The 26,793-nt window shown below is 50.3% G+C and overlaps 2 protein-coding genes across 2 annotated transcripts; one reads left to right on the forward strand and one right to left on the reverse strand.

The window, feature by feature from the left end:
- Positions 1-2,575: 2,575 nt before the first annotated feature.
- On the reverse strand, positions 2,576-19,967 carry ADCK1 (aarF domain containing kinase 1). Its single transcript, XM_077267469.1, has 11 exons — positions 19,881-19,967; positions 19,567-19,713; positions 19,408-19,491; positions 19,131-19,334; positions 17,621-17,779; positions 17,244-17,402; positions 16,780-16,896; positions 8,534-8,683; positions 8,261-8,458; positions 4,778-4,971; positions 2,576-3,473 (listed from the first exon to the last, which is right to left on the reverse strand). The coding sequence occupies exons 2-11, from the start codon at positions 19,699-19,701 to the stop codon at positions 3,302-3,304; spliced, it is 1,572 nt and encodes a 523-aa protein (XP_077123584.1). The 5' UTR covers positions 19,702-19,713; positions 19,881-19,967; the 3' UTR covers positions 2,576-3,301.
- A 78-nt stretch (positions 19,968-20,045) lies between these two features.
- SNW1 (SNW domain containing 1) lies at positions 20,046-26,510 on the forward strand. The gene is made up of 14 exons (XM_077267468.1): positions 20,046-20,181; positions 20,726-20,879; positions 20,959-21,120; positions 22,990-23,085; positions 23,182-23,288; positions 23,360-23,464; positions 23,540-23,609; positions 24,599-24,664; positions 24,737-24,853; positions 24,924-25,065; positions 25,135-25,231; positions 25,313-25,430; positions 25,656-25,816; positions 26,036-26,510. Exons 1-14 carry the CDS (start codon positions 20,168-20,170, stop codon positions 26,229-26,231), a joined length of 1,605 nt encoding a protein of 534 aa, XP_077123583.1. The 5' UTR covers positions 20,046-20,167; the 3' UTR covers positions 26,232-26,510.
- The last annotated feature ends 283 nt before the right edge of the window (positions 26,511-26,793 follow it).

Genomic DNA, 26,793 nt, shown 5'->3' on the forward strand with positions numbered 1-26,793 from the left:
CAAGACCCTCACTGATGAGGATAAGGAGCTGCGGTGTCAGGTGGTGCAGCAGCTTCAGCAGTTGTTGGGGTTCTGGGTCTCGGCTCATGTGCAGGCTCAACCGGAACCCAAGATATCTCTCCCTGACAGGTTCTCTGGAGGGAGAGATTAATTTTTGTTGTTTCAGGAGGCCAGTGAAGTATATTTCAAGCCCGCCCTTGTTCTTCAGGGAGTGAGGAACAGCATGTGATTATAGTCTCCCTTCTCAAGGGTGATCCCCAATCCTGGGCTTTCTCTCTGCCGACTGATTCACTATCTTTGTGGTAGATGGACGAGTTTTTTGCGGCATTGGTGTTTGTATAAGGGGATCCTAATGGCGTCTCACTGGCTGACTCTAGACTCCGTAAAATCAAACAGGGAGGCCAGCCAGCTGAGGAGTACTACTCAGAGTTTAGGAGATGGGCCACTGACACGCAGTAGAATGACCCTGCTCTTAGGAGCTATTTTTGTCAGGGTCTGTCACCTAGGCTACAGGATACTCTGGTGTAGTATGCTACTCCTGGGTCGTTGGAAGCCACCATGGCTTTTGCTATCCAGGTGGATAGACACCTTAGGGAGAGACATACACCTATTCTGCCCCATTGTTCTTTCTAGGGAGGAGGATACACTGGTGCAGACGGATGCAGATGGGAGGAGTAACTGAGCCTATAGCGGTGATGGTGGATAGTGGAGCTGGAGTCAGTTTGGTGTATTCTCGCTTTGTCCGGACCCATAGTCTAATGGGTAGGACGCTAGCGGAACCCCTTTGCGGTTTAGGAAATTGACGCTGTCCCACTCAGCCAGGGGAGGGTGACACAAGTCGTAGATAATATAAACCTGCGTTCAAGGACTCGTCATGAACAGTTCCTGTTGTGCTACTTCTTGGAAGGTATGCCAACTCTCATCGTCTTAGGCCTCCCTTGGTTGAAGAAACACAATCCAGTCATAAATTGGAGGTCCAGGGAAGTAGTCAGCTGGGACCAGTCTTGTAAGGACTGCTGCCCAGAAGCTACTGTCTCTGTTGTCTTTCTCAAATGTACCCTTTCTTCTCTGGTGGGGCAGCGAAGGTGCTGCCAGGGAGTAGGGGCAAGACTCAACCCTCACAAGTAAACCCTGAGTCTCAGAGTTCTCTTAGGAGGAGGGGTCAGGGGAGGGTAATGGTTCCCTCTGTATGTAGTGAGGTTAAGAGTTTGGCAACACAGGGGGATGCCTCTGCTGTCGGTTCCTCAAAGAGTTCACCATCCTGTGGCAAACGCATGGGTGGAAATAAACGTTCAGGTACGGACCTGTGTGTGAATGAGTACGTGTGGGAATCCACCGAAAACATCACGTGGAACCTTCTGGGACCTGGGGTTCTAGGGTGATCGGACCGTATCGGGTGTTGGCCATTCTCAGCCTGGGTACTTTCCAGCTGGAGTTACCCCCAGTAATGCACGTCCACAACGTATTCCACAGGTCAGTGCTCTGGAGATTTGTGGTGCCTCCGGAGCCTATGTTTTTGACATCTCCGTTGGGCTGCGTTAGCCCTAAACCTGAGGATCAGATGACTGCTGAGGTGAACTCTAGTGGATTGAAGCATCCTCGCAGCACGTTGTTTCCGGTGTTGAGGGTTCAGAGGCCCCTTATTGAAAGGGGGGAACGGTCACGATCCATTTTTGGATTTGTGGCAGCTCTGGTTCCACTCTGTGTTAAATGTAGCTTTTTTCTTTTCAAGACCAGCTGGGGTTAAGGTCAGTTTTTCCCCCGCTAGCAATCTACTGGAGTTGCAGGGTCAGCTGATGTCGGTGGTGACCACTCCCACCATCCTTTAAATGGTCACCTGATGCATCAGTTGACTGTTGGTAAAAGTTTCTCTATGAAGACCAGCCTTGCAGTAGCAGGTCTCTTGTGTCTGCCGTTTCTGGAGTTTGGAGTCCAGCTTCTGTGACATCTGTGGTGTGGAGCTTGGCAGCGGAGTCTGGAAGCCAAGTGTGGTGTTTTCTCCTCGTCCCTTTCGTATTTGTCACTGTCCCCTGTGTGATACTATCTGCAGTGGTGAGGCTGGTCCCCTTGCCGGCCAGTGCACTAGCCAGGGCAGTGCTATGTGACAGCGAGGGACGAGGTTCCTGACAGCGGTGGGGGGGAAGGACCCACTTAAGGCATTAGGGGAGTGCAGGGACAGGCTCATGTTTGAGCTCACGTGGTGACCATCCCCCATTTCCCTATCAGTAGGGCCTTCCTCTCCCCATTTCCATCCCTTTGTGTGTGTTGTAAAGTCCGATTCTCCGTTGGGTCGTTTCACATCGTGAAAGCTCAGCGGTGCTCTGTTACCCACTCCCATCTCCTATATAATCTGGGTCCTGGCTAGAACTCATTGCCAGAGATAGCTGCATGGTTAGGAGATGGTGGTTTGTTGTTGTTTCATGGATTTATCTGAGACTGTGGCTAGGTTTTGGTTGTGTGCTAGTTCCTTTCCTTCTCCTACTTTGGTTTTACCCCATCCTCCACTCCCGGGTGTTTACCTCTGTCGTTTGTGTGAGTATATTTGTATGACTGGTATTTTTCTTTATTTTTGTTTGCATTACCTTGTTAGTCTGGTTGGGGTACTAACAGACACCAATACTCCCCCCTCTTTCCTGGTTGGGGGAAGATTACATACTGAGGGCAGATTCATGAGCTAAGGCAAGGTACACGGCCTCGGGCATCTTCACCATCAGAAGTGATCCGGGGAACAGGGCGCCCCTAGCGTTAGGGACAGGGAAGGGGTCCATGATCCCGGGACACCCAGCAAAATAATCATTACATTGGGTCAGATCCAGGCAAGGAAAACCAGACAAAACATGGGTCAGATCCAGGCGAGGAGAACCCGACAAAACATGGGTCAGATCCAGGCGAGGAGAACCCGACAAAACATGGGTCAGATCCAGGTGAGGAGAATTCGACAAAACATGGGTCAGATCCAGGCGAGGAAAACCTGACAAATCATGGGTGATCTGGAGGGGTCTCAGCCACATCCTGGGCATGTGTCAGGTGATCAGAGCTTTAAAGCCTCAAGCGCAAGCGCCCCCTTGTGGTGAAAAGCGATAACTACAGAACTGATCACCTCTACCTAGTACCTGAAGTTGTGCTTATATAGAGGGCCTTAAACAGCTGTACTCTAGTACTTTTCATACAGCAAAATGGCAGCCGTAATAAACAGTGCCCAAGTCTCCTGTAGGTTGCATCGAAATCTCTGTGGTCCCCCGGGAGTGACAAGGGAGTATGGTCCATTGCAGCTTGTGGTAATTCAGGCCTTACACAAGAGTCAGTATAAAGAGTAAGATATCCAGTACACAAAACAAATCAGCCAGCGGCCCACCAAGGAGGAACGTGTCCAGAGGAAAAGCTCGTAAAGCTGCAGCTGGCCCAGGTGAAGCAACTCTGACATGGAGATGCAGGCAGAGGACCACAGGGAGGAGGCCATCGTCCTGCGATGTCTGCAGAAGACAGGAAAAATATAATGTAATTCAAGATAAACCATGAGTGAGGACTGGCCCAAGCTCTACACATTGTACTCAGTATTGACCCGCTCAGTACTGAGCAGCAGCACATAACCCTCAGAACTTAATGCACACTGCATCCAGGCCTGGTGGAAAAAAAACTTGAGTAGATAATAGAGATGGTGCTTTCCAAGTACAGATCAGACCACGCACCGACCAGTGCAGCTCATGAGGACCGTCCACACGGCAGTGTTCTCACACGGACTGAGTGTCTATGTGAGATAAATCACACCAAGCAGCACGGTGGGTCAGTGTTTAGCACTGTAGTTTTGCAGCGCTGGGGTCCTGGGTTCAAATCCCACCAAGGACAACATCTGCACAGAGTTTGTATAGGTTTTCTCCCACACTCTGAAGACCAATAGGGAATCTAGCTTGTGAGCCCCAATGGGGACAGTAATTATGTATGTAAAGTGCTGTGGAATTAATGGCTCTCTATATAAGTAAAATAAATTAATAATTATCTTTTCGAATGACATGGAGATGAGATACATAGATACATAAAAAACATCAGACCCTCGAGAGCAGCATCTAATTTTTACGGATACATTTTCAATATTAATCTAGGAAAGTATCTGATCATTTCTATTTCCTCATCGTAAATGTATGAAAAAAAAAAGTCATTCTGCTGTCAAAAAAGTAACATGCAGATGACAATCATCCAAGGTTTGTGGATGAAACAAGGCAGATGTTCCATATGCTCCTCTGGCCCGGCCTAATAAATATAGGGGCCTTTTTATGTATTAGAATTCCCTTTTATAATAGTTGACTATTGCCGTTTAAGGGGCTTAATCTAGTGTACAGTTTGTAGATCCATGGTCTTATGAGGGTCCTGTAATGGAGAAGTCCACGGAAGTCTGAATACGAACTGACCTGATAACGTGATATAATTAGGGAGTATTGGCCGTTCACCCTTCAGGCTCGGTGGACAGGACAATCTACAGCCACCTCACATACTTGGTTGGAAAGAACGAGTGATTCTAATAGAAAAGGCCGCCGCCAGGAGCTGCCTGCAAATATTGAGACATTCTCCTGCTTCTCGTTAGAGTATAAGATGTAGAGAGCAATTAGAAGAAATGGCACAAGTCCCCTGTAATTAGTGACTGAGTACACAATGCACAGAGATGACTACTGCGCAATACCAGGACTGAATGAACAGACGCTGTGAATTCGGACCCTCCTGTCCACATATGCGCTGTTGCTCTATGGTGCAGGCCAGTCACTGTCAAAACAAGTCATCTTACCTAGCGAGTGCCCGGACACAGCAACGAGACATGCTGAGAAATGAGCTAGCACCCGCATCAGTGTGAAGAGCTGTCTCGATCCCCCGCAGAAGGTCATTGGTTTTTAGCAGCAAAAGCATCTGACGTGGAACGCTGGAGAGAAGCTGGCTGATCTGAGGAAGGTACGCTGCTGCGTTACTGCGGATCTCCTTTGCCTAAAGAGATGCAGACAGTGTGGTATAATGCGAGACAGGTCAAAGAGACAGGGCAAGCGACTGGTCAGAGACAGGTCATAACACTACAGACAGGTGAAAGTGGAGGAGACAGTAAAGAGTGCAGAATGGGACAGGCAGACAAACACATCTGTTTTGTCACACACATTTATTTCCTTTTTGTGTATTAAAACAGCACAAAAAAAAGGCAAAGAGGACAATTTCACAATAAACCTCAAAATGGGCCAAAATAATCAGATAAAAAGGGGAGAAGTTGACTGAATCTTTGCATTATGTGTCGGTGTTCCACACTAAGCATGGAGAACAGAAAGAGGAGAAGAGAACTGTCTGAGGACTTGAGAACCAAAATTGTTGAAAAATATTCACAAGTCCATCTCCAGAGATCTTGATGTTCCGTTGTCCATGGTATACACCATAATCAAGAAGTTTACAACCCATGGCGCTGTAGCTAATCTACGTTGATGGCAGAGAAAAATTAATGAAAGGATGCAACGCAGGATAGTCCAAATGGTGGATAAACAGCCCCAATCAAGTGGCAAAGAAATTCCAGCTGTCCTGCAGGCTCAGGGTGTGTCAGTGTGAACTATCCGTCCACATGTGAATGAAATGAAACGCTATGGCAGGAGACCCCGAAGAACCCCCCTGCTGACTCAGATACATAAAAAAGCTAGACTGCAGTTTGCCAAAATGTACATGAGTAAAATTCCTTGTGGGCAGATGAGACCAAGTTAGAGCTTTTTGGTAGAACACATCATTCTGTTTACCAAAATGGAATGACGCCTAAAAAGAAAAGAACACTGTGCCTACAGTTCGATATGGTGGAGAGTCACAGATGTTTTGGGGTTGTTTTGCGGCCTCTGGCACTGGGTGCCTTGACTGCGTGCAAGGTACTGTGAAATCTGAAGATTACAGGGGTTGTCCACTACTAGGACAACCTCTTCTTAAACTAAATGATTGCCCCCCAATAAAATAATAAATCCTATACTCGCCTCTCCCTGCAGACGCCGTTTCAGTGGTGTCGGCACTTGTGTTTTCAGGACAGCCCTGGGTGCCGGCACGGGAAGTGAGTATAAGCCTTATTATTTTATCAGGGCCAAACATTTAGTTTAAGGAGGGGTTGTCCAACCCCTTTAATAAGTGACTTTGGGTGGCAATTTAGTGGCCAGTGTCAAAAAGCTGGGTTTGCGTCCTAGGTCATGGGTCCTCCAGCAATACAATGACCCCAAACATACTTCAAGAAGCCCCCAGAAGTGGATGGAAACAATGCGCTGGAAAGTTGTGAAGTGGTAGCAATGAGTCCGGATCTAAATCCCATTCATCACCTATGGAGAGATCTTACAATTGCTGTTGAGAGAAGGCGCCTTCACATATGAGAGACCTGGAGAAGAGACGGCCAAAATACGAGTCGAGAGGAGTAAGAAGCTTATTGATTCTTATAGAAAGCGATTCATTGCAATTTATTCCAATGAGTGTGCGACCAAATATTAGATTGAGGGTGCTAACAAATTTGTCCGGCCCATTTTGGGGGTTTTGTGTGTCCAATTTGCATTTTATTCTGTTTATTTGTGTTGTTCCAATACACACACAGAAGATAAATAGATAAACATTTGTATAACAAAACATGTGTAATTGCAATAATTTTCTGGGAGAAATACTTCAAGGGTGCTAACACTTTTGGCCATGACTAAGTCTTGGCACCCCTGCTTCTAGCCACCAAGATTCCCTGGTTATGAAAGGGTTACAGTTCCTCCATTATCTGGATACATCCCCATGTCCCACACAGAACAAGCCGCTAATTACAGACACAACTAATTACATGTTATCACCAGCAGCGCTCTGAAGCAGCTGCCGACAGCGATGGATGTGACAGCGAGAGCAGCGCCGTTATTAAATGGGACACCGCATCCAGTGATGAATGTGACGGTGAGAGCAGTGCTGCATTAGATGGGACACCGCACCCAGCGATGGATGTGACAGCGAGAGCAGTGCTGCATTAGATGGGACACCGCACCCAGCGATGGATGTGACAGCAAGAGCAGCGCTGCATTAGATGGGACACCGCACCCAGCGATGGATGTGACAGCGAGAGCAGCGCTGCATTAGATGGGACACCGCACCCAGCGATGGATGTGACAGCGAGAGCAGCGCTGAATTAGATGGGACACCGCACCCAGTGATGGATGTGACAGCGAGAGCAGCGCTGCATTAGATGGGACACCGCACCCAGTGATGGATGTGACAGCGAGAGCAGTGCTGCATTAGATGGGACACTGCACCCAGTGATGGATGTGACAGCGAGAGCAGTGCTGCATTAGATGGGACACCGCACCCAGCGATGGATGTGACAGCAAGAGCAGCGCTGCATTAGATGGGACACCGCACCCAGCAATGGATGTGACAGCGTGAGCAGCGCTGCATTAGATGGGACACCGCACCCAGCGATGGATGTGACAGCGAGAGCAGCGCTGCATTAGATGGGACACCGCACCCAGTGATGGATGTGACAGCGAGAGCAGCGCTGCATTAGATGGGACACCGCACCCAGTGATGGATGTGACAGCGAGAGCAGTGCTGCATTAGATGGGACACCGCACCCAGTGATGGATGTGACAGCGAGAGCAGCGCTGCATTAGATGGGACACCGCACCCAGTGATGGATGTGACAGCGAGAGCAGTGCTGCATTAGATGGGACACCGCACCCAGTGATGGATGTGACAGCGAGAGCAGCGCTGCATTAGATGGGACACCGCACCCAGTGATGGATGTGACAATGAGAGCAGTGCTGCATTAGATGGGACACCGCACCCAGTGATGGATGTGACAGCGAGAGCAGTGCTGCATTAGATGGGACACTGCACCCAGTGATGGATGTGACAGCGAGAGCAGTGCTGCATTAGATGGGACACTGCACCCAGTGATGGATGTGACAGCGAGAGCAGTGCTGCATTAGATGGGACACCGCACCCAGTGATGGATGTGACAGCGAGAGCAGCGCTGCATTAGATGGGACACCGCACCCAGTGATGGATGTGACAATGAGAGCAGTGCTGCATTAGATGGGACACCGCACCCAGTGATGGATGTGACAGCGAGAGCAGTGCTGCATTAGATGGGACACTGCACCCAGTGATGGATGTGACAGCGAGAGCAGTGCTGCATTAGATGGGATGCAGCACCCGGCCCGGCAGTGTCTCCTACCAGGGAGAGATGTTTAGCCATCGCTCTGTGTGGCGGGTGTGCAGATTATCTCGTGGTCTGTACAGGACTCACCTCTTCTGCGCTGACGGCACCACGATCAATGCCACGGGTTACTGAGTGCCAGGAACGGGCAGTCAGCACACAAGCAAAGAGAGCGTATAACTCTCCAGCCCCTAAACGCTGGCTATAAATGCGTATTGCAGTCATGTCCGCAGCGATCAGCGCTTGCCACAGATGACAGTAGTTCAGGCGAAAGTTGTCAGTCAGTTCCTGTAGGGAGGGATGCTGATATCAGTTATGTATAGAGAGAACAGGAGCGGAGTACAGCACTCCCCATTACTGCACCTGGTACAGTCCATGATCCAGCAAAATAATCTCAGGGCTTCTGCTGCCTTTGGTCTGTCGGACCAAAACGTTTCCAGGGTGGGGGTCGCAGTGCACAAATCCATGCACAAAAATCATTTCACTGTACAGCTTTCCCAGAGCCCGAGAGACCTGGAAAAAAATTGATAGGATTGTATGGTCGTAATCATCACTAATGTCTACAGGAGAAAACGTGCACCAGTGGAAGAAGGACAGGATTTATCTACTACTGCTGACAACTAGCTTGTATATAGTGTGTGAAAGGTTGTCAGCCCCCTCCCCCGTTCATGACATCACTGATAATGACATATGATCAGACATGAGATCACACCCCTTATACTCCAGCCCCGGCCCCTCATCTATCACAGCAGACGACCTGCCTGTACACATGTGAGGTTATCAGCCCCGCCCCAGGTGATGACATCACTGATATAATTATGAGACCACGCCACTTATACTCCAGCACCGCCCCTCATCTATCACTGCTGGCAACCTGCCTGTATACATATGAGGTTATAAGCTCCGCCCCCAGGTGAAGACACCACTGATTATAATGACATGTGACCACACCCCTTATACTCCAGCACCGCCCCTCATGTATCACTGCGGACAACCTGCCTGTATACATGAGATTATCAGTCCCACTCCCTGGTGATGACATCACTGATTATAATGACATGAGAACACACCCTTATACTCCAGCACCGCCCCTCATCTATCACTGCTGACAACCTGCCTGTATACAGTACAGACCAAAAGTTTGATAAAATTTAAAGATTTTTCTGTATTTTCATGACTATGAAAATTGTACATTCACACTGAAGGCATCAAAACTATGAATTAACACATGTGGAATTATATACTTAACAAAAAAGTGTGAAACAACTGAACTTATGTCTTATATTATAGGTTCTTCAAAGTAGCCACCTTTTGCTTTGATGACTGCTTTGCACACTCTTGGCATTCTCTTGATGAGCTTCAAGAGGTAGTCACCGGGAATGGTTTTCACTTCACAGGTGTGCCCTGTCAGGTTTAATAAGTGGGATTTCTTGCCTTATAAAAGGGGTTGGGACCATCAGTTGTGTTGTGCAGAAGCCTGGTGGATACACAGCTGATAGTCCTACTGAATAGACTGTTAGAATTTGTATTATGGCAAGAAAAAAGCAGCTAAGTAAAGAAAAACGAGTGGCCATCATTACTTTAAGAAACAAAGGTCAGTCAGTCCGAAAAATTGGGCAAACTTTGAAAGTGTCCCCAAGTGCAGTGGCAAAAACCATCAAGCGCTACAAAGAAACTGGCTCACGAGGACCGCCCCAGGAAAGGAAGACCAAGAGTCACCTCTGCTTCTGAGGATAAGTCTATCCGAGTCACCAGCCTCAGAAATCGCAGGTTAACAGCAGCTCAGATTAGAGACCAGGTCAATGCCACACAGAGTTCTAGCAGCAGACACATCTCTGCAACAACTGTTAAGAGGAGACTTTGTGCAGCAGGCCTTCATGGTAAAATAGCTGCTAGGAAACCACTGCTAAGGACAGGCAACAAGCAGAAGAGACTTGTTTGGGCTAAAGAACACAAGGAATGGACATTAGACCAGTGGAAATCTGTGCTTTGGTCTGATGAGTCCAAATTTGAGATCTTTGGTTCCAACCACTGTGTCTTTGTGCGACGCAGAAAAGGTGAACGGATGGACTCTACATGCCTGTTTCCCACCGTGAAGCATGGAGGAGGTGTGATGGTGTGGGGGTGCTTTGCTGGTGACACTGTTGGGGATTTATTCAAAATTGAAGGCATACTGAACCAGCATGGCTACCACAGCATCTTGCAGCGGCATGCTATTCCATCCGGTTTGCGTTTAGTTGGACTAACATTTATTTTTCAACAGGACAATGACCCTAAACACACCTCCAGGCTGTGTAAGGGCTATTTGACCAAGAAGGAGAGTGATGGGGTGCTAGGCCAGTTGACCTGGCCTCCACAGTCACCAGACCTGAACCCAATCGAGATGGTTTGGGGTGAGCTGGACCGCAGAGTGAAGGCAAAAGGGCCAACAAGTGCTAAGCATCTCTGGGAACTCCTTCAAGATTGTTGAAAGACCATTCCTGGTGACTACCTCTTGAAGCTCATCAAGAGAATGCCAAGAGTGTGCAAAGAAGTCATCGAAGCAAAAGGTGGCTACTTTGAAGAACCTAGAATATAAGACATAATTTCAGTTGTTTCACACTTTTTTGTTAAGTACCGTATTTTACGCTTTGTAAGATGCACTTTATTTCCCCCAAATTTGGGGGGGGAATGTGGGTGCGTCTAACAAAGCGGATATACCGCTTACCATTACAGGGGGGTGTCCGCCGCCGCTGTCGTCCGCCGCCGCTGCCGGGGTTGTCCGCTGCTTCCCCGGGTGATGCTGGAGGCTCCGGTGCTGCGGGGGGCTCTGGCGACATTTTGTGAAAGACCAGAGCTCCCCGGCAGTTCGTCCATGCGTTCCAGTATGACTAATTCCGGGAAAATGGCCGCCGGAATCTCGGGAGATGAGATTTCAGTGCTGAGATCTCATCTCTCGAGATTCCGGCGGCCATTTTCCCGGAGTCAGTCATACAGGAATGCATGGACGAACTGCCGGGGGCTCTGGCCTTTCACAAAATGTCGCCAGAGCCCCCCGCAGCACCGGAGACAGCCCTGCAGCATCGGACACAGCCCTGCAACACAGGAGCCCCCTGCAGACCCCTCATCCCAGCCTGCAGCACAGGAGCCCCCCTGCAGCACAGAAGCCCCCTGCAGACCCCCTCATCCCAGCCTGCAGCAATGCTCCACTCCTGCCTCCAGCAACGACCCTGGGACCCTGATCCACCACAGCCACAACCCCTGGTAAGTAATAAGACGCATGGATTATAAGACGCCCCACCAATTTATTAAAAAAAGTTTTTTCCTATTTTTCTCCTCAAAATTTGGGGTGCGTCTTATAATCCGGAGCGTCTTACAAAGCGTAAAATACGGTATATAATTCCACATGTGTTAATTCATAGTTTTGATGCCTTCAGTATGAATTTACATTTTTCATAGTCATGAAAATACAGAAAAATCTTTAACCCCTTCCCGACCTTTGACGCATACGCTGCGTCATGAAAGTCTGTGCCAATCCGACCTATGACGCAGCGTATGTGTCATGGAATGATCGCGTCCCTGCAGATCGGGTGAAAGGGTTAACTCCAATCTCACCCGATCTGCAGAGACAGGGGGAGTGGTACTTCAGCCCAGGGGGGGTGGCTTCACCCCCCCCGTGGCTACGATCGCTCTGATTGGCTGTTGAAAGTTAAACTGCCAATCAGAGCGATTTGTAATATTTCACCTAAAAAACTGGTGAAATATTACAATCCAGCCATGGCCGATGCTGCAATATCATCGGCCATGGCTGGAAATACTGAAGTGACCCCCCCCCACACCCACCGATCGCCCCCCCAGTCCTCCGTTATGGGGTCCGGTCCCCTCCGTCCGCCTGCCGGCTCCCCCGTCCTCCTGTCCGCTCCCTCCTTGTTTGGATTCACCCCCCCTGTGGTCCGATTACCCCCCCTGTGCTCCGATCCACCCCCCCACCACCCCTTCATACTTACCGATCCTCCCGGTGTCCGTACGTCTCCTCGCTGGGCGCCGTCATCTTCCAAAATGGCGGGCGCATGCTCAGTGCGCCCGCCGAATCTGCCAGCCGGCAGATTCCTTACAAGTACATTTTGATCGCTGTGGTAGGTTCTATCACAGCGATCAAAATAAAAAAAATAATAAATAAACCCCCCCCCTTTATCACCCCCATAGGTAGGGACAATAATAAAATTAAGAAAATATATATATATTTTTTTTTCCGTTTTCCACTAGGGTTAGGGTTAGAACTAGGGGTAGGGTTAGGGTTATGGGTAGGGTTAGGGTTAGGGTTATGGCATGTGCACACAGTGCGGATTTGGCTGCGGATCCGCAGCGGATTGCCGCGGATCCGCAGCGGATTGCCGCGGATCCGCAGCGGATTGGCCGCGGATCCGCAGCGGATTGGCCGCGGATCCGCAGCGGATTGGCCGCTGCGAATTCGTAGCAGTTTTCCATCAGGTTTACAGTACCATGTACACCTATGGAAAACCAAATCCACTGTGCCCATGGTGCGGAAAATTCCATGCAGAAACGCTGCGTTGTATTTTCCGCAGCATGTCAATTCTTTGTGCGGATTCCGCAGCGTTTTACACCTGTTCCTCAATAGGAATCCGCAGGTGAAATCCGCACAAAAAAACACTGGAAATCTGCTGTAAATCTGCAGGTAAAACGCAGTGCCTTTTACCTGCAGATTTTTCAAAAATCGTGCGGAAAAATCTCACATGAATCCGCAACGTGGGCACATAGCCTTAGGGTTAGGGTTGGAATTAGAGTTAGGGTTGGAAATACGGCTAGGGTTGGAAATAGGGTTAAGATTAGGCTTGTGGTTAGGGTTACGGATAGGGTTAGGGGTGTGTTGGGGTTACAGTTGTGGTTAGGGTTGGGATTAGGGTTAGGGTTGGGATTAGGGTTAGGATTAGGGTTGGAATTAGGGTTACGGGTGTGTTGCGGTTAGGGTTGTGGTTAGGGGTGTGTTGGGGATAGGGTTGTGATTAGGGTTATGGCTACAGTTGGGATTAGGATTAGGGGTGTGTTGGGGTTAGTGTTGAAGTTAGAATTGAGGGGTTTCCACTGTTTAGGCACATCAGGGGTCTCCAAACGCAACATGGCGCCACCATTGATTCCAGCCAATCTTGCGTTCAAAAAGTCAAATGGTGCTCCCTCCCTTCCAAGCCCCAACGTGCGCCCAAACAGTGGTTTACCCCCACATTTGGGGTACCAGCGTACTCAGGACAAACTGGGCAACAACTGTTGGGGTCCAATTTCTCCTGTTACCCTTGCAAAAATAAAAAATTACTTGCTAAAACATAATTTTTGAGGAAAGAACAATTATTTTTTTATTTTCACGGCTCTGCGTTATAAACTTCTGTGAAGCACTTGGGGGTTGAAAGTGCTCACCACACATCTAGATAAGTTCCTTGGGGGGTCTAGTTTCCAAAATGGGGTCACTTGTGGGGTGTTTCTACTGTTTAGGCATATCAGGGGCTCTGCAAATGCAACGTGACGCCCGCAGACCATTCCATCAAAGTCTGCATTTCAAATGCCACTACTTCCCTTCCGAGCCCCGGCATATGCCCAAACAGTGGTCTACCCCCACATATGGGGTATCAGCGTACTCACAACAAACTGGGCAACAAATATTGGGGTCCAATTTCTCCTGTTACCCTTGTGAAAATAAAAAATTGCTTGCTAAAACATCTTTTTTTGAGGAAAGAAAAATGATTTTTTATTTTCACGGCTCTGCGTTGTAAACTTCTGTGAAGCACTTGGGGGTTGAACGTGCTCATCACACATCTAGATAAGTTCCTTGGGGGGTCTAGTTTCCAAAATGGGGTCACTTGTGGGGTGTTTCTACTGTTTAGGCACATCAGGGGCTCTGCAAATGCAATGTGACGACCGCAGACCATTCCATCAAAGTCTGCATTTCAAATGCCACTACTTCCCTTCCGAGCCCCGGCATATGCCCAAACAGTGGTTTACCCCCACATATGGGGTATCAGCGTACTCAGGAGAAACTGGACAACAACTTTTGGGGTCCAATTTCTCCTGTTACTCTTGCAAAAATAAAAAATTCTGGGCTAAAAAATATTTTTGAGGAAAGGAAACACATTTATTATTTTCACGGCTCTGCGTTATAAACTTCTGTGAAGCACTTGGGGGTTCAAAGTGCTCACCACACATCTAGATAAGTTCCCTTGGGGGTCTAGTTTCCAAAGTGGAGTCACTTGTGGGGAGTTCCTACTGTTTAGGCACATCAGGGGCTCTGCAAACGCAACCTGACGCCCGCAGAGCATTCCATCAAAGTCTGCATTTCAAAACGTCACTACTTCCCTTCCGAACCCCGACGTGTGCCAAAACAGTGGTTTACCCCCACATATGGGGTATCAGCATACTCAGGAGAAACTGGACAACAACTTTTGGGGTCCAATTTCTCCTGTTACCCTTGGGAAAATAAAAAATTGTGGGCTAAAAAATCATTTTTGAGAAAAGAAAAATTATTTTTTATTTTCATGGCTCTGCGTTATAAACTTCTGTGAAGCACTTGGGGGTTCAAAGTGCTCACCACACATCTATATTAGTTCCTTGGGAGGTCTAGTTTCCAAAATGGGGTCACTTGTGTGGGAGCTCCAATGTTTAGGCACACAGGGGCTCTCCAAACGCGACATGGTGTCCGCTAATGATTGGAGCTAATTTTCCATTCAAAAAGCCAAATGGCGTGCCTTCCCTTCCGAGCCTTGCCGTGCACCCAAACAGTGGTTTACCCCCACATATGAGGTATCGGCGTACTCAGGAGAAATTGCCCAACAAATTTTAGGATCCATTTTATCCTGTTGCCCATGTGAAAATGAAAGAATTGAGGCTAAAATAATTTTTTTGTGAAAAAAAAGTACTTTTTCATTTTTACGGAACAATTTGTGAAGCACCTGGGGGTTTAAAGTGCTCACTATGCTTCTAGATAAGTTCCTTGGGGGGTCTAGTTTCCAAAATGGGGTCACTTGTGGGGGAGCTCCAATGTTTAGGCACACGGGGGCTCTCCAAACGCGACATGGTGTCCGCTAAAGATTTGAGCCAATTTTTCATTGAAAAAGTCAAATGCCACTCCTTCCCTTCCGAGCCCTGCCGTGCGCCCAAACAGTGGTTTACCCCCACATATGAGGTATCAGCGTACTCAGGACAAATTGGACAACAACGTCCTTGGTCCAGTTTCTCCTTTTACCCTTGGGAAAATAAAAAATTGTTGCTAAAAGATCATTTTTGTGACTAAAAAGTTAAATGTTCATTTTTTACTTCCATGTTGCTTCTGCTGCTGTGAAACACCTGAAGGGTTAATAAACTTCTTGAATGTGGTTTTGAGCACCTTGAGGGGGGCAGTTTTTAGAATGGTGTCACTTTTGGGTATTTTCAGCCATATAGAACCCTCAAACTGACTTCCAATGTGAGGTGGTCCCTAAAAAAAATGGTTTTGTAAATTTTGTTGTAAAAATGAGAAATCACTGGTCAAATTTTAACCCTTATAACTTCCTAGCAAAAAAAAAATTTGTTTCCAAAATTGTGCTGATGTAAAGTAGACATGTGGGAAATGTTATTTATTAACTATTTTGTGTCACATAACTCTCTGGTTTAACAGAATAAAAATTCAAAATGTGAAAATTGCGAAATTTTCAAAATTTTCGCCAAATTTCCGTTTTTTTCACAAATAAACTCAGAAATTATCGACCTAAATTTACCACTAACATGAAGCCCAATATGTCACGAAAAAACAAACTCAGAATCGCTAGGATCCGTTGAAGCGTTCCGGAGTTATTACCTCATAAAGGGACACTGGTCAGAATTGCAAAAAACGGCAAGGTCATTAAGGCCAAAATAGGCTGGGTCATGAAGGGGTTAAATGAGAAGGTGTGTCCAAACTTTTGGTCTGTACTGTACATGTGAGGTTATAAGCCCCGCTCCCAGGTGATGACATCACTGATATGATGAGACCACACCCCTTATACTCCAGCACCGCCCCTCATCTATCACTGCTGACAACCTGCCTGTATATGGAGAGGTTCTCTGCCTCGCCCCAGTATTGACACCCCCTCCGCCCTCCTGACACGAACGCTTTAGTGAACGCTTTTCGTCTTTTGTTATTTTTCTGCTCCTGTGTTGTTTCTCCTAGACATATATGCAGTCTGACAACTATATGTCACCAGTCGGGGACGCGTTGTGCTTTGTTGTCAGTTCAGGTGGACATTTCTAGGAGGAATAACGTCTGAAGTGTGGTTTTGCAGCTTAGGTGACTTGGGGACTACTGCGTCCGATGCCCCCCATATCTGTTGGTGCGCACTTTACCTCTAAATTACAGTGACCAAAAAATCAGTCACTGACAAACAGGTGAAACCACAGGGCGGCCACGTGAGAGTCAGCGACAAGCAGGAGAGGTTGTGGTGTGGGCCCGAGGACAGGAGACTCCATGCAGAGGGGGAGGGGAGCCTAGTTATAACATGGTAATTACAGCCTCAGAGCACCAGGGGGTCCTGGTGACACCGCAGACTCCCCCTGTCACTGACTGCACACGATCATTAACCCTCAATGTCTGGAGCAGAGCCGCACCTTACCTGGTTCACATCGATGTGGTTTCTCTCCATGTAGCGCAGGTCGTTGACCTGTCCGCCCTCCATGTACTCCATCACCAGGACCCTCTCTGTGCTCACGTCCCAGTGGATTTTAGGTATCTGAAATAAAGTAAGAGAGCTGATGAGCAACCATTACAGGAGGAGCAAGTACAATGGCGGCCCCCATTAAGAGACGTCTGAAGGAGCCGGCGCGCTCCCTGGACCTCTCCAGCCAAGTCCAAATACCCCTGCAACAAACAGAACATCCACATGTACTGTGCAGCGCAGTACGGCACGTGTGCTCACGGCATTAGTCATGAGTAACTCGCACAATACTGACACCGGCTGGAGACAAGTCATTACAGCAGCTACACGGCATGTCCAGTCCTATATACACGGATGAATATGCTTTGCCTCCAGGGCATCCATCAGATGATCTGTGTGGATCATGTAGAGACCGCTCCTACCTTCAGGAAGGGGAACCTGTGGACCATAGCTGTCATTTTCTCAGCGTTGCGGGCCTCATTCAAGAAGTCCAGCTCTCGGGGAAGATTCTTCTTCGCTTCTTCCACCAACCACATGAACTCAAACTGCGGGAAGACTTTCTTCACTGCCCGGAGGAGGACCTGGAGAGCAGACACTAGTGGTCACACAGGTTGGTGAGGTGACGGCAGCCCTGTCTCATGTGCATTATCAACTGTGGTTTTTGGGGGCGTTTGGGACAAAATGAGTCTCTGCAACAGACCCAGGGTAAGGGCTTAATAAGTGTCTACCCAGAGGTCAATGTGATCCACTGTGCTTGGTGCCAACATGAACCTACAGTCTCAGCATACACCTCTCCTACCTCCATGATCATGATGTCCTGGGAACTTTGCTCCCTCACTTTAGGATGCTGGACCTTCACAGCTACCATCCGACCATCCCTGAGAACTGCTCGGTGGACCTGCGCCAATGAGGCTGCACCCAGAGGGGTCTCCTCAAATTGTGCAAACAGATCCGACGTCTGGAGGGAGAAACCACAGGTAGAAGTCTGCTCCTACTGCAACATCCAGCCTGTCTATAACCCCCAGGCTGTGTGACAACCCCACAGCATGCAAAACTTTTCCATGGCCACACAACAACCCATCCCCTTAGTATGTGTGATTCCCTCTCCCCCAGGCCGCGTGGGGGAGTGTCACAACTTTCTCCGTTCACATGACAACCCATTCCCCCAGTATGTGTGACCTCCCCCGTATGTGTCTCTCCTTCCCGGTTGTGTGACAACCCCCCCAGTATGTGTCTGCCTATCCCGGTGGGGTGACAACCCCCTAGTATGTATCTGCCTCTCCTGGTGGGGTGACAACCCCCTAGTATGTGTCTGCCTCTCCTGGTGGGGTGACAACCCCCCAGTATGTGTCTGTCTCTCCCAGTGGGGTCTCTCGGTGGGGTGACAACCCCCAATATGTGTCTCTCCCTCCCAGTTGAGAAACACATGATGGTGTCTCCGCGGTGTTGGATGTTTTGATCTCCCCGAGGTCATTCATCCTTATGTTTATAACCCCCCAGTATGTGTCTGCCTCTCCCGGTGGGGTGACAACCCCCAGTATGTATCTGCCTCTCCCGGTGGGGTGACAACCCCCCAGTATGTAACTGCCTCTCCCGGTGGGGTGACAATGCCTCTCCCGGTGGGGTGACAACCCCCCAGTATGTGTCTGCCTCTCCCGTTGGGGTGACAACCTCTCAGTGTGTGTCTGTCTCTCCCGGTGGGGTGACAACCCCCCAGTATATTTCTGTCTCTCCCAGTGGGGTCTCTCGGTGGGGTGACAACCCCCAATATGTGTCTCTCCCTCCCAGTTGAGAAACACGTGATGGTGTCTCCGCGGTGCTGGATGTTTTGATCTCCCCGAGGTCATTCATCCTTGTTTATAACCCCCCAGTATGTGTCTGCCTCTCCCGGTGGGGTGACAACCCCCCAGTATGTATCTGCCTCTCCCGGTGGGGTGACAACCCCCCAGTATGTGTCTGTCTCTCCCAGTCGGGTGACAACCCCCAATATGTGTCTCTCCCTCCCAGTTGTGTGACATCCCTCCCCCTTGTATGTGACTGCCCCCCAGCATTCACACCTGCCTCATCCTCACTGGAGGTTTATCTGTGGTTCGCGCTCACCGCTCCCTCTCCAGACAGCAATATCTGAGGCAATAAATCTCCAGCCCGTGATCTGGCTTTATGAGTAGAGCGCGAGTGTTATTAATACGCGGTGACCTCGTCCTGATGCCCCCGTCAGATCTGTGGGTGGCTGATTAATTGCAGCTCATAATAAGCGCCTGCATCAATGAGGGGCAGCGATAAAGCACGGATGGGGTGCAGCGCCGTACCTCCGTCCTCAGCTCCTCCTGGATGATGTGCAGCACGTCAGGCAGCGGGGTGGCCGGGGCCTGGCTGTGGAGCACGCTCAGAGTGCGGGTGTACTCCGGGGGCAGAAGGTACTCCAGAGCCCCCAGGTGCTGCCCCACCTTTATGTAGGTGCCACGGTTGGCGCAGCACAGGTCCAGCAGGCGGCGCGCAGAGCGAGCATGCACCTAGGAGGAGACAGTGTACAAGAAGGATTTGAGGAGCACACAGGGGCCGCCATGTCCTGGGACAGTGCTGTACCTGAGACATGACGACCTCATATTCCTCAGAGCCCGGGGGAACATTGCGGAGCGTCACCAGGTAGTCCCAGGTCACGGCTGCAGTCTGCAAGGCAGGAAGGAGACGTCAGGCCACATGACAGCCCACACAGACATATCCAGGGTGACCGCTGTCACTCACCGTCAGCACCGCTCTGCTGATCCGCACCACCCCAAAGTCACTGGGATCCCAGGAGCGCGCCCCATAGATGACACAGCCAGAGGTGGCCATACCGGCAGTGAGCAAGGAAACCAGTCTGAACGAGGCCCTCACCATCCTGGCCCCAACCTGCAACACAAGCACCAGAGAGGCAGGGGACAGTACCACTCGCGCGTGTGACCCTGCAGGACGGGGGCCACGAGGTTCCCACCACTGACACGTCACGTGACGGGATGAACTGTAGAGAGTGGACGCTTCTCAGTTTGCCTGCACGTCCTCTGATTTTACTGCTGTACCTCTCCTAGAAAACCCTCCCCTCCCCGCTCTTGGGACAGTTCAAACCGATGTGCACGCCGGGACACTTCAGATGCTGCCTCCCGCGCTGGAAGTAAAAGGGGAGGTGGGGCTGGGAGAAACCATCCGTCGGTACAAAGAAGGGGGGAGCCTCAGGTGAGCTCCGACATCATGGCGGCGGAGCCTGTACACTCCTCTAGTGCTGGGCGCGCTCTCAGTTGGTCATGTGACCCTAGTCAGTTCCGGTTTATCAGAAAGCTTTTTCCGGTTGTAAGGACGGGTTGCAGAGATGGCGCTGGTGAGGTGAGGAGTACGCTGGATCTCTTGAGTTCATCTGTGGGTGTCATGGACGGGTAACAGCCTAGTGCTGGCAGAGAATGCTGTGGAACCCGCCCGAGAGCCGAGGGGACATGGCAGCAGCTCATGTGGAGTGTCTCTTGTCCAACTCAGAGAGGGAGCTAATATGCATCCTTCTCTCCCATGAAGCATTGCGTGAGGTTTCTGCAAGGAGAACTGCCCCCCCCCATCTTTCTGATGCTCTGGAGGTCATATTCGTTGGTTTTGGCCCCCTCCCGCCACTCTGTGGGTTTTGGCCCCCTCCCGCCACTCTGTGGGTTTTGGCCCCCTCCCGCCACTCTGTGGGTTTTGGCCCCCTCCCGCCACTCTGTGGGTTTTGGCCCCCTCCCGCCACTCTGTGGGTTTTGGCCCCCTCCCGCCACTCTGTGGGTTTTGGCCCCCTCCCACCACTCTGTGGGTTTTGGCCCCCTCTCGCCCTCCTGTCACTCTTGGGGTTGGGCCTATATGTGCAGATTTGCCCTGTGACAGATAATCTCGCTGTTTCTCACAGTTTTCTGCCAGCCCCCACACAGCTTTCCCAGGATCAGCTGGAGGCGGAGGAGAAGCTCAGAGCTCAGAAGTCTCGTCAGACGGCGCTGGTGGCATCACGCCGAGAGCCGCCTCCTTATGGCCACCGGAAAGGCTGGGTGCCCCGGACCCTGGAGGTGAGTGGCTGGTAGGGATATATCGTGGTGGCTGCTAGAGTCACATCTGTCATCTTTTACTATCTTGTGATCCTCGCAGGATTTTGCAGATGGCGGCGCCTTTCCAGAGATTCATGTGGCTCAGTACCCGCTGGAGATGGGGAAGAAGAAGCGTACGTCCAACGCCCTGGCCATACAGGTGGATGCCGAGGGCAAGATCAAGTATGACGCCATCGCTCGGCAGGGCCAATCCAAGGATAAGGTGCGAATATCCTCACCCGTGCTGCAACCACAGGCTGCCCACTGTGTCTGACAGCAGATCTGCGAGAAGGCTTCGTGCCAGGACTGCTAGAGTGATGCCGACTATTATTATGATGATTATTATTATACATGTATATAGTGCCATTTATTCCATGGCGCTTTACATGTGAAAAGGGGCAAATATAGACAAGTACAGTAAACGTGAGCAATACAAGGCACACACAAGTACAGAAGGAGAGAGGATCCTGCCCGCAAGGGCTCACAGTCTATAGGGGATGGGTGAGGATACAATAGGAGAGGGTAGAGCTGGTCGTGCAGTGGTTTAGTGAATCGTTGGTTACTGCAGATTGTAGACTTGTTGGAAGAGGTGGGTCTTCAGGTTCCTTTTGAAGGGGTCCGTGGTAGGCGAGAGTCTGATGTGTTGGGGTAGAGAGTTCGAGAGTATGGGGGAAGCACGGGAGAAGTCTTCTATGCGGTTATGGGAAGAAGGGATAAGAGGTGAGCAGAGAAGGAGGTCTTGAGAGGATCGGAGGTTGCGTGTCGGTAAGTACCGGGAGACCATGTCAGAGATATATGGAGGAGATAGGTTGTGAATGGCTTTGTATGTCATAGTTACGGTTTTGAACTGGAGCCTCTGGACAATAGGAAGCCAGTGAAGGGCTTGGCAGAGAGGAGAGGCTGGGGAGTAACGGGGAGACAGTTGGATTAGTCGGGCAGCACAGTGTAGAATGGATTGGAGTGGTGCCAGAGTGCTAGAGGGGAGTCCAGAGAGTAGGAGGTTGCAGTAGTCAAGGTGGGAGATAAGGGCATGCACTAGTGTTTTTGTGGTTTCGTGGTCAAGGAATGCACGGATCCGGGAAATATTTGTGAGTTTGAGTTGTCAGGAGGAGGCAAGGGCTTGGATATGTGGCTTGAAAGAGAGGGCAAAGTCGAGGATCACCCCGAGGCATCGAGCGTGTGGGACTGGGGAAAGTGAGCAGCCATTGACATTGATGGATAGGTCTGGTAGAGTGAGATGGGGGGAAAGATGATGAATTCTGTTTTGTCCATGTTCAGTTTTAGAAAGCGAGCAGAAAAGAAAGATGAAATAGCAGACAGACATTGTGGTATTTTGGTAAGGAGGTGAGGTCAGGTCCAGATAGGTAGATCTGCGTGTCATCGGCGTAGAGATGATACTGCAAACCTTGGGATTCTATGAGCTGTCCCAGGCCGAAGGTGTAGATGGAGAAGAGCAGGGGCCCTAGGACTGAGCCTTGGGGAACACCCCCAAACGGGGTGAGGAGGTGGTGTGGGGGAGGGAGAAACTGAATGTTCGGTCTGTTAGAGATGATGAGATCCAGGATAGGGCCAAGTCTGATGCCAAGAGAGGAGAATCTGTAGCAGGAGGGAGTGGTCCACAGTGTCAAAGGCAGAAGACAGGTCCAGGAGAAGGAGGACACAGTAGTGGCGCTTGCTCTTGGCGGTTAGTAGGTCGTTGGTCACTTTAGTTAGGGCAGTTTCAGTTGAGTGATGGGGTCGGAAGCCAGATTGTAACCGGTCAAAGGGAGCAGGAGGAGAGATCAAGACGGACATGCTGTTCCAGTAGTTTTGAGGCGTAAGGGTGAAGAGATATTGGGCGATGGCTAGACACAGAGGATGGGTCACTGTATCACAACTCCCATCATCCCGGACCCCGGGAGCTCGCAATCTAATCTCTGATCACACAATCTATCACTACTCCCATAATCCTTGACCCCAATAGCTCACAATCTACTCTCCTATCACACAATCTATCACTACTCCCATCATCTGCATCCTCTGATGTTGCAGATGCTGCTTTTCGGTTCCTGACGTTCTTCCTCGTCGCTTTCTCGGTATTGTCTTTTTCCAGGTCATATTCAGTAAATACACCGACCTCGTCCCTAAGGAGGTGATGGATGACGATGACCCTGAGCTGCAGAGGCCGGATGAGGAGGCTGTTCGCGAGGTATGAGGAGGGTCTGGTTTTTCTGGTGGTGCTGCTTCTCTCACACATACATAGTTTTTCACCATTAATGGCAGGATTCCAACTATCATCTTTCAGCTGACCGAGAAGACTCGTCAGGCCCTGGATAAGGCGGTGTCCCAGAAGATAGCTGCAGCCATGCCGGTCCGAGCAGCAGACAAGCTGGCACCTGCTCAGTACATCAGGTGAGCGACCCCACAGGGCTATGGGGAGCTAATGGGGTCACTCCTCATATAATGGCACATTGCTCTCTCAGGTACACGCCGTCTCAGCAGGGGGTGGCATTTAACTCTGGAGCCAAACAGAGGGTCATCCGGATGGTGGAGATGCAGAAAGACCCCATGGAACCGCCTCGCTTCAAGTGAGTATTTCCTGGGTGGAAAGCGGCTGGAGGTCAAAGAATGGGAGGAAAACTAAGACTGCTGTCTTGTCTCAGGATTAACAAGAAGATCCCTCGTGGACCGCCGTCTCCCCCAGCACCTGTTATGCATTCTCCCAGCAGGAAGGTAAGTGCCACCTTATGCCCCTGCTTAAATAGAAGCGACCAATTTTATTCTGCGCAATCCCCTCATAATATGATGTAGCTGAAATCGCAGGGTGGGCAGGGAGGAGGCCACTGGTTTCTTCTGCAGTGAGATGGGCACAGCGTGTCAGACTCTCCTATGACGAGTCGGTGGGGATGCACATGTCCTGGAGCTGAGCCCTGTGAATTTACAGCATCTGCAGGGCCTGGTGGTAGCATGAGTGGCTCTGCCACTAACGTGTGATCTCCCCTGTAAACTTCATCTCCTGGGGATAAATTCTGTGCAGTAAATGTGCACAAAGCATCTGCGGTTACCGTCTTGTAAGAGGCGGCACTCCCACTTCTGTGTAGTGGCCATAGACCCCTGTCATGGCCTAAGGAGGGGGATGCTGCAAATCAGTTTGCTCCAACACTACATGTTTGGTGTCCACACAACTGTAGTCGGGTGCTTGAGGAGAAACATGAACAGGAAAAGACATGGGGAAAAACACAAACTTTAAAGTCGGTTTTTTTATATTTGTGTTGAAAAATCTAAATCCTATAAATTTACATTAACATAAGAAAAAAATAACTATAGAGACCGGCAGGAAATCAAGCCTCGAGCAGCCTCGTCACAGAGTACGGAAGAGAGGCTCAGCAAGAAATAACTGTCTGGTGATCGACTGGTTAAAAGTGTATTGCAGCACCCCTGGCTTCTGCCTTAGGAGGTGAGCGGCTCCAATCATGTCCCACCTGCGGAGCCCTGCAGGACGCCTTGTCACGTTCTGCTCCTAGACCGGGGCCACTATTTGTGGCCAAGATCCGCCGCAGGAATTACTATGCATACATCCCACAGGCGGAGAGGGCGGTAGCACCAGCACAACCATGAAGGTCTCTGGACGTCCTCATGGGTGCCACTTGTTAAATACAAAGCACCCCCTCCCCGTTGGTCAGAGCCCCCATGTGTAATCCAGCTGTATCTGTTCTCTGCAGATGACTGTGAAGGAGCAGCAGGAATGGAAGATCCCGCCGTGTATATCCAACTGGAAGAACGCCAAGGTAATGCCCTGATCTGAGCGGCCGCAGGTCTGTTCGGTATCGGGGACTACACCATTGTGCTGCTCTCCACAGGGTTACACCATCCCCCTGGACAAGCGTCTGGCCGCTGACGGCCGAGGGTTGCAGACCGTCCACATTAATGAGAATTTTGCAAAGTTGGCTGAAGCGCTGTATATTGCTGACCGGAAGGTGAGTCCTTCACATAACACCTTGTCTGCAGCCTATCCCTGTCACTGAGCAGCCATGTTTGGTTCCTTAGGCCCGAGAAGCTGTGGAGATGAGAGCCCAGGTGGAGAGGAAGATGGCACAGAAGGAGAAAGAGAAGAAGGAAGAAAAGCTGCGAGAGCTGGCGCAGATCGCCAGAGAGCGGAGAGCGGGAATCAAGTCTCATGCGGAGAAGGGTGAGTGCGGTGAGTTGTGAGGGGCGGCTGATCTCTGCAGCTCTTCCTAAATGTACATACATTCCACAGAGGATGGCGAAGCCAGAGAGCGCGATGAGATCCGAGACAACAGGCGGAAAGAGCGGCAGCACGAGCGCAACCTGTCCAGAGCCGCTCCAGATAAGAGGTGAGGTGAGAGCGATGGCGTCCTGTCACCAGGCTCCAGGGACTTTACTTACAGCAGTGTCCCTCTCACTCTATCCGCCAGGTCCAAGCTTCAGAGGAACGAAGACAGAGACATCAGCGAGCAGATCGCCCTAGGAATCCCGAGCCAACGGCCCTCCGGAGAGATTCAGTACGATCAGCGGCTCTTCAACCAGAGCAGGGTACGAGCGCCTGTCATACGTGGGAGTGAAAAACGTGGACACCGCTGCTGTCACTTGGGCTCATTGTGAGGGGCAGCACCGGTGTCTGGGCAGGTATATGTGCACGGGGTGTCTGGGCCCATACACGTAGCGTGTACCCCAAGAACAGCACCCAGTGCAAACATGACACATTCCCAGAGATCCATTCACCCGCTGCTATGCTGTCTCCTCTGTGTCTGACTGCAGGGTCTGGACAGTGGCTTCGCAGGAGGAGAGGACGAAACATACAACGTGTACTCTCAGCCCTGGAGGAGCAGTAAGGAGGTGGCACAGACCATCTACCGGCCCAAGAACACTGACTCTGACATGTACACCACCGACATAGACACCCTGATGAAAACCAACAGGTGAGAGGCTTGTGGAGAATGCCCCCTGCCGAGGAGGCCGTGACCACTACAGCCCACCGTAAACCTGTACTGTTCCAAAGTAGCCTCTGATCTAGCTGTGGGCTTGGGGCCATTCACCCAACATTGGGCTAGTGTGCGATTATGGAGATAAGAAGCTGCTGGGGAGTGGTGACCGCTGCATCCTGTGGTGTTAACCCCTTGTTGTCTGCCTCTCCCCAGGTTTGTTCCTGATAAGGATTTCTCGGGCTCCGATCGAAAGCAGCGTAGGGATGGCCCCGTCCAGTTTGAGGAGGATCCGTTCGGTTTGGATAAATTCTTGGAAGAGGCCAAACAGCATGGAGGCTCCAAACGCCCCTCAGATAGCGGCCGCTCAAAGGAGCATGATCACGAGGGCAAGAAGCGCAGAAAGGAGTAAGGCATTTCATACACAAGGACTGAAGGCCCGGTGCAGAGGCGGTGAGTGGTGTGTGCGCTCCAGGGCTTGCACTGACACTGCAACACGATCACCGATGCCCCGCACAATATCGTCACTGGTGGTTCACCTTTTTTTTTTTTTTTTAATGTTAAAGTGTAAATGGCTTGTGGATCATGTTCCGTGTTGCTGTGAGCTCACAGGAACTGATGGGGGGTTCTTTTATTTTCTGTTGTATTTGACGTTTTAAAATAAAATTTAAATAAATTAATAGTTAAGGAATTTGCATCATCTGTGGATGTGAGCGCTGCAAGTCCCAGCATCTGTCTCCTGTGTCTGTGGAGATGAGTAGAGATGGGCGGACCCCTGGATGTTCAGGTCTGGTGGGTTCTGCCGAACAGTTTGGGTAACTGAACAGTACCCAAACCTGGACCCCATTCAAAGTGGCAAGTGGGGTTCATAATTGTGGGGTTGATATCATCTTTGTATTGTCCGGTGACATCAAGCCCACGGCTTAGTAATGGAGAGGCGTCTATAAGACACCTGTCCATTACTAATCCTATAG

This window comes from Ranitomeya variabilis, chromosome 1 (assembly GCF_051348905.1).
Source record: "Ranitomeya variabilis isolate aRanVar5 chromosome 1, aRanVar5.hap1, whole genome shotgun sequence".
Taxonomy (NCBI): Eukaryota; Metazoa; Chordata; class Amphibia; order Anura; family Dendrobatidae; genus Ranitomeya; species Ranitomeya variabilis.

Bases quoted from the DNA above. Each gene is read 5' to 3' on its own strand.
- ADCK1 (XM_077267469.1), bottom strand. From the start codon at position 19,701: ATGGTGAGGGCCTCGTTCAGACTGGTTTCCTTGCTCACTGCCGGTATG. The intron at 17,403-17,620 runs GTAGGAGAGGTG...TCTGCTCTCCAG, and splicing joins AGGACATCATGATCATGGAG to GTCCTCCTCCGGGCAGTGAA. The intron at 8,459-8,533 runs GTGCAGTAATGG...CCCTCCCTACAG, and splicing joins TGGATCATGGACTGTACCAG to GAACTGACTGACAACTTTCG.
- SNW1 (XM_077267468.1), top strand. The intron at 23,086-23,181 runs GTATGAGGAGGG...ATCATCTTTCAG, and splicing joins ATGAGGAGGCTGTTCGCGAG to CTGACCGAGAAGACTCGTCA. The intron at 25,817-26,035 runs GTGAGAGGCTTG...GCCTCTCCCCAG, and splicing joins ACCCTGATGAAAACCAACAG to GTTTGTTCCTGATAAGGATT.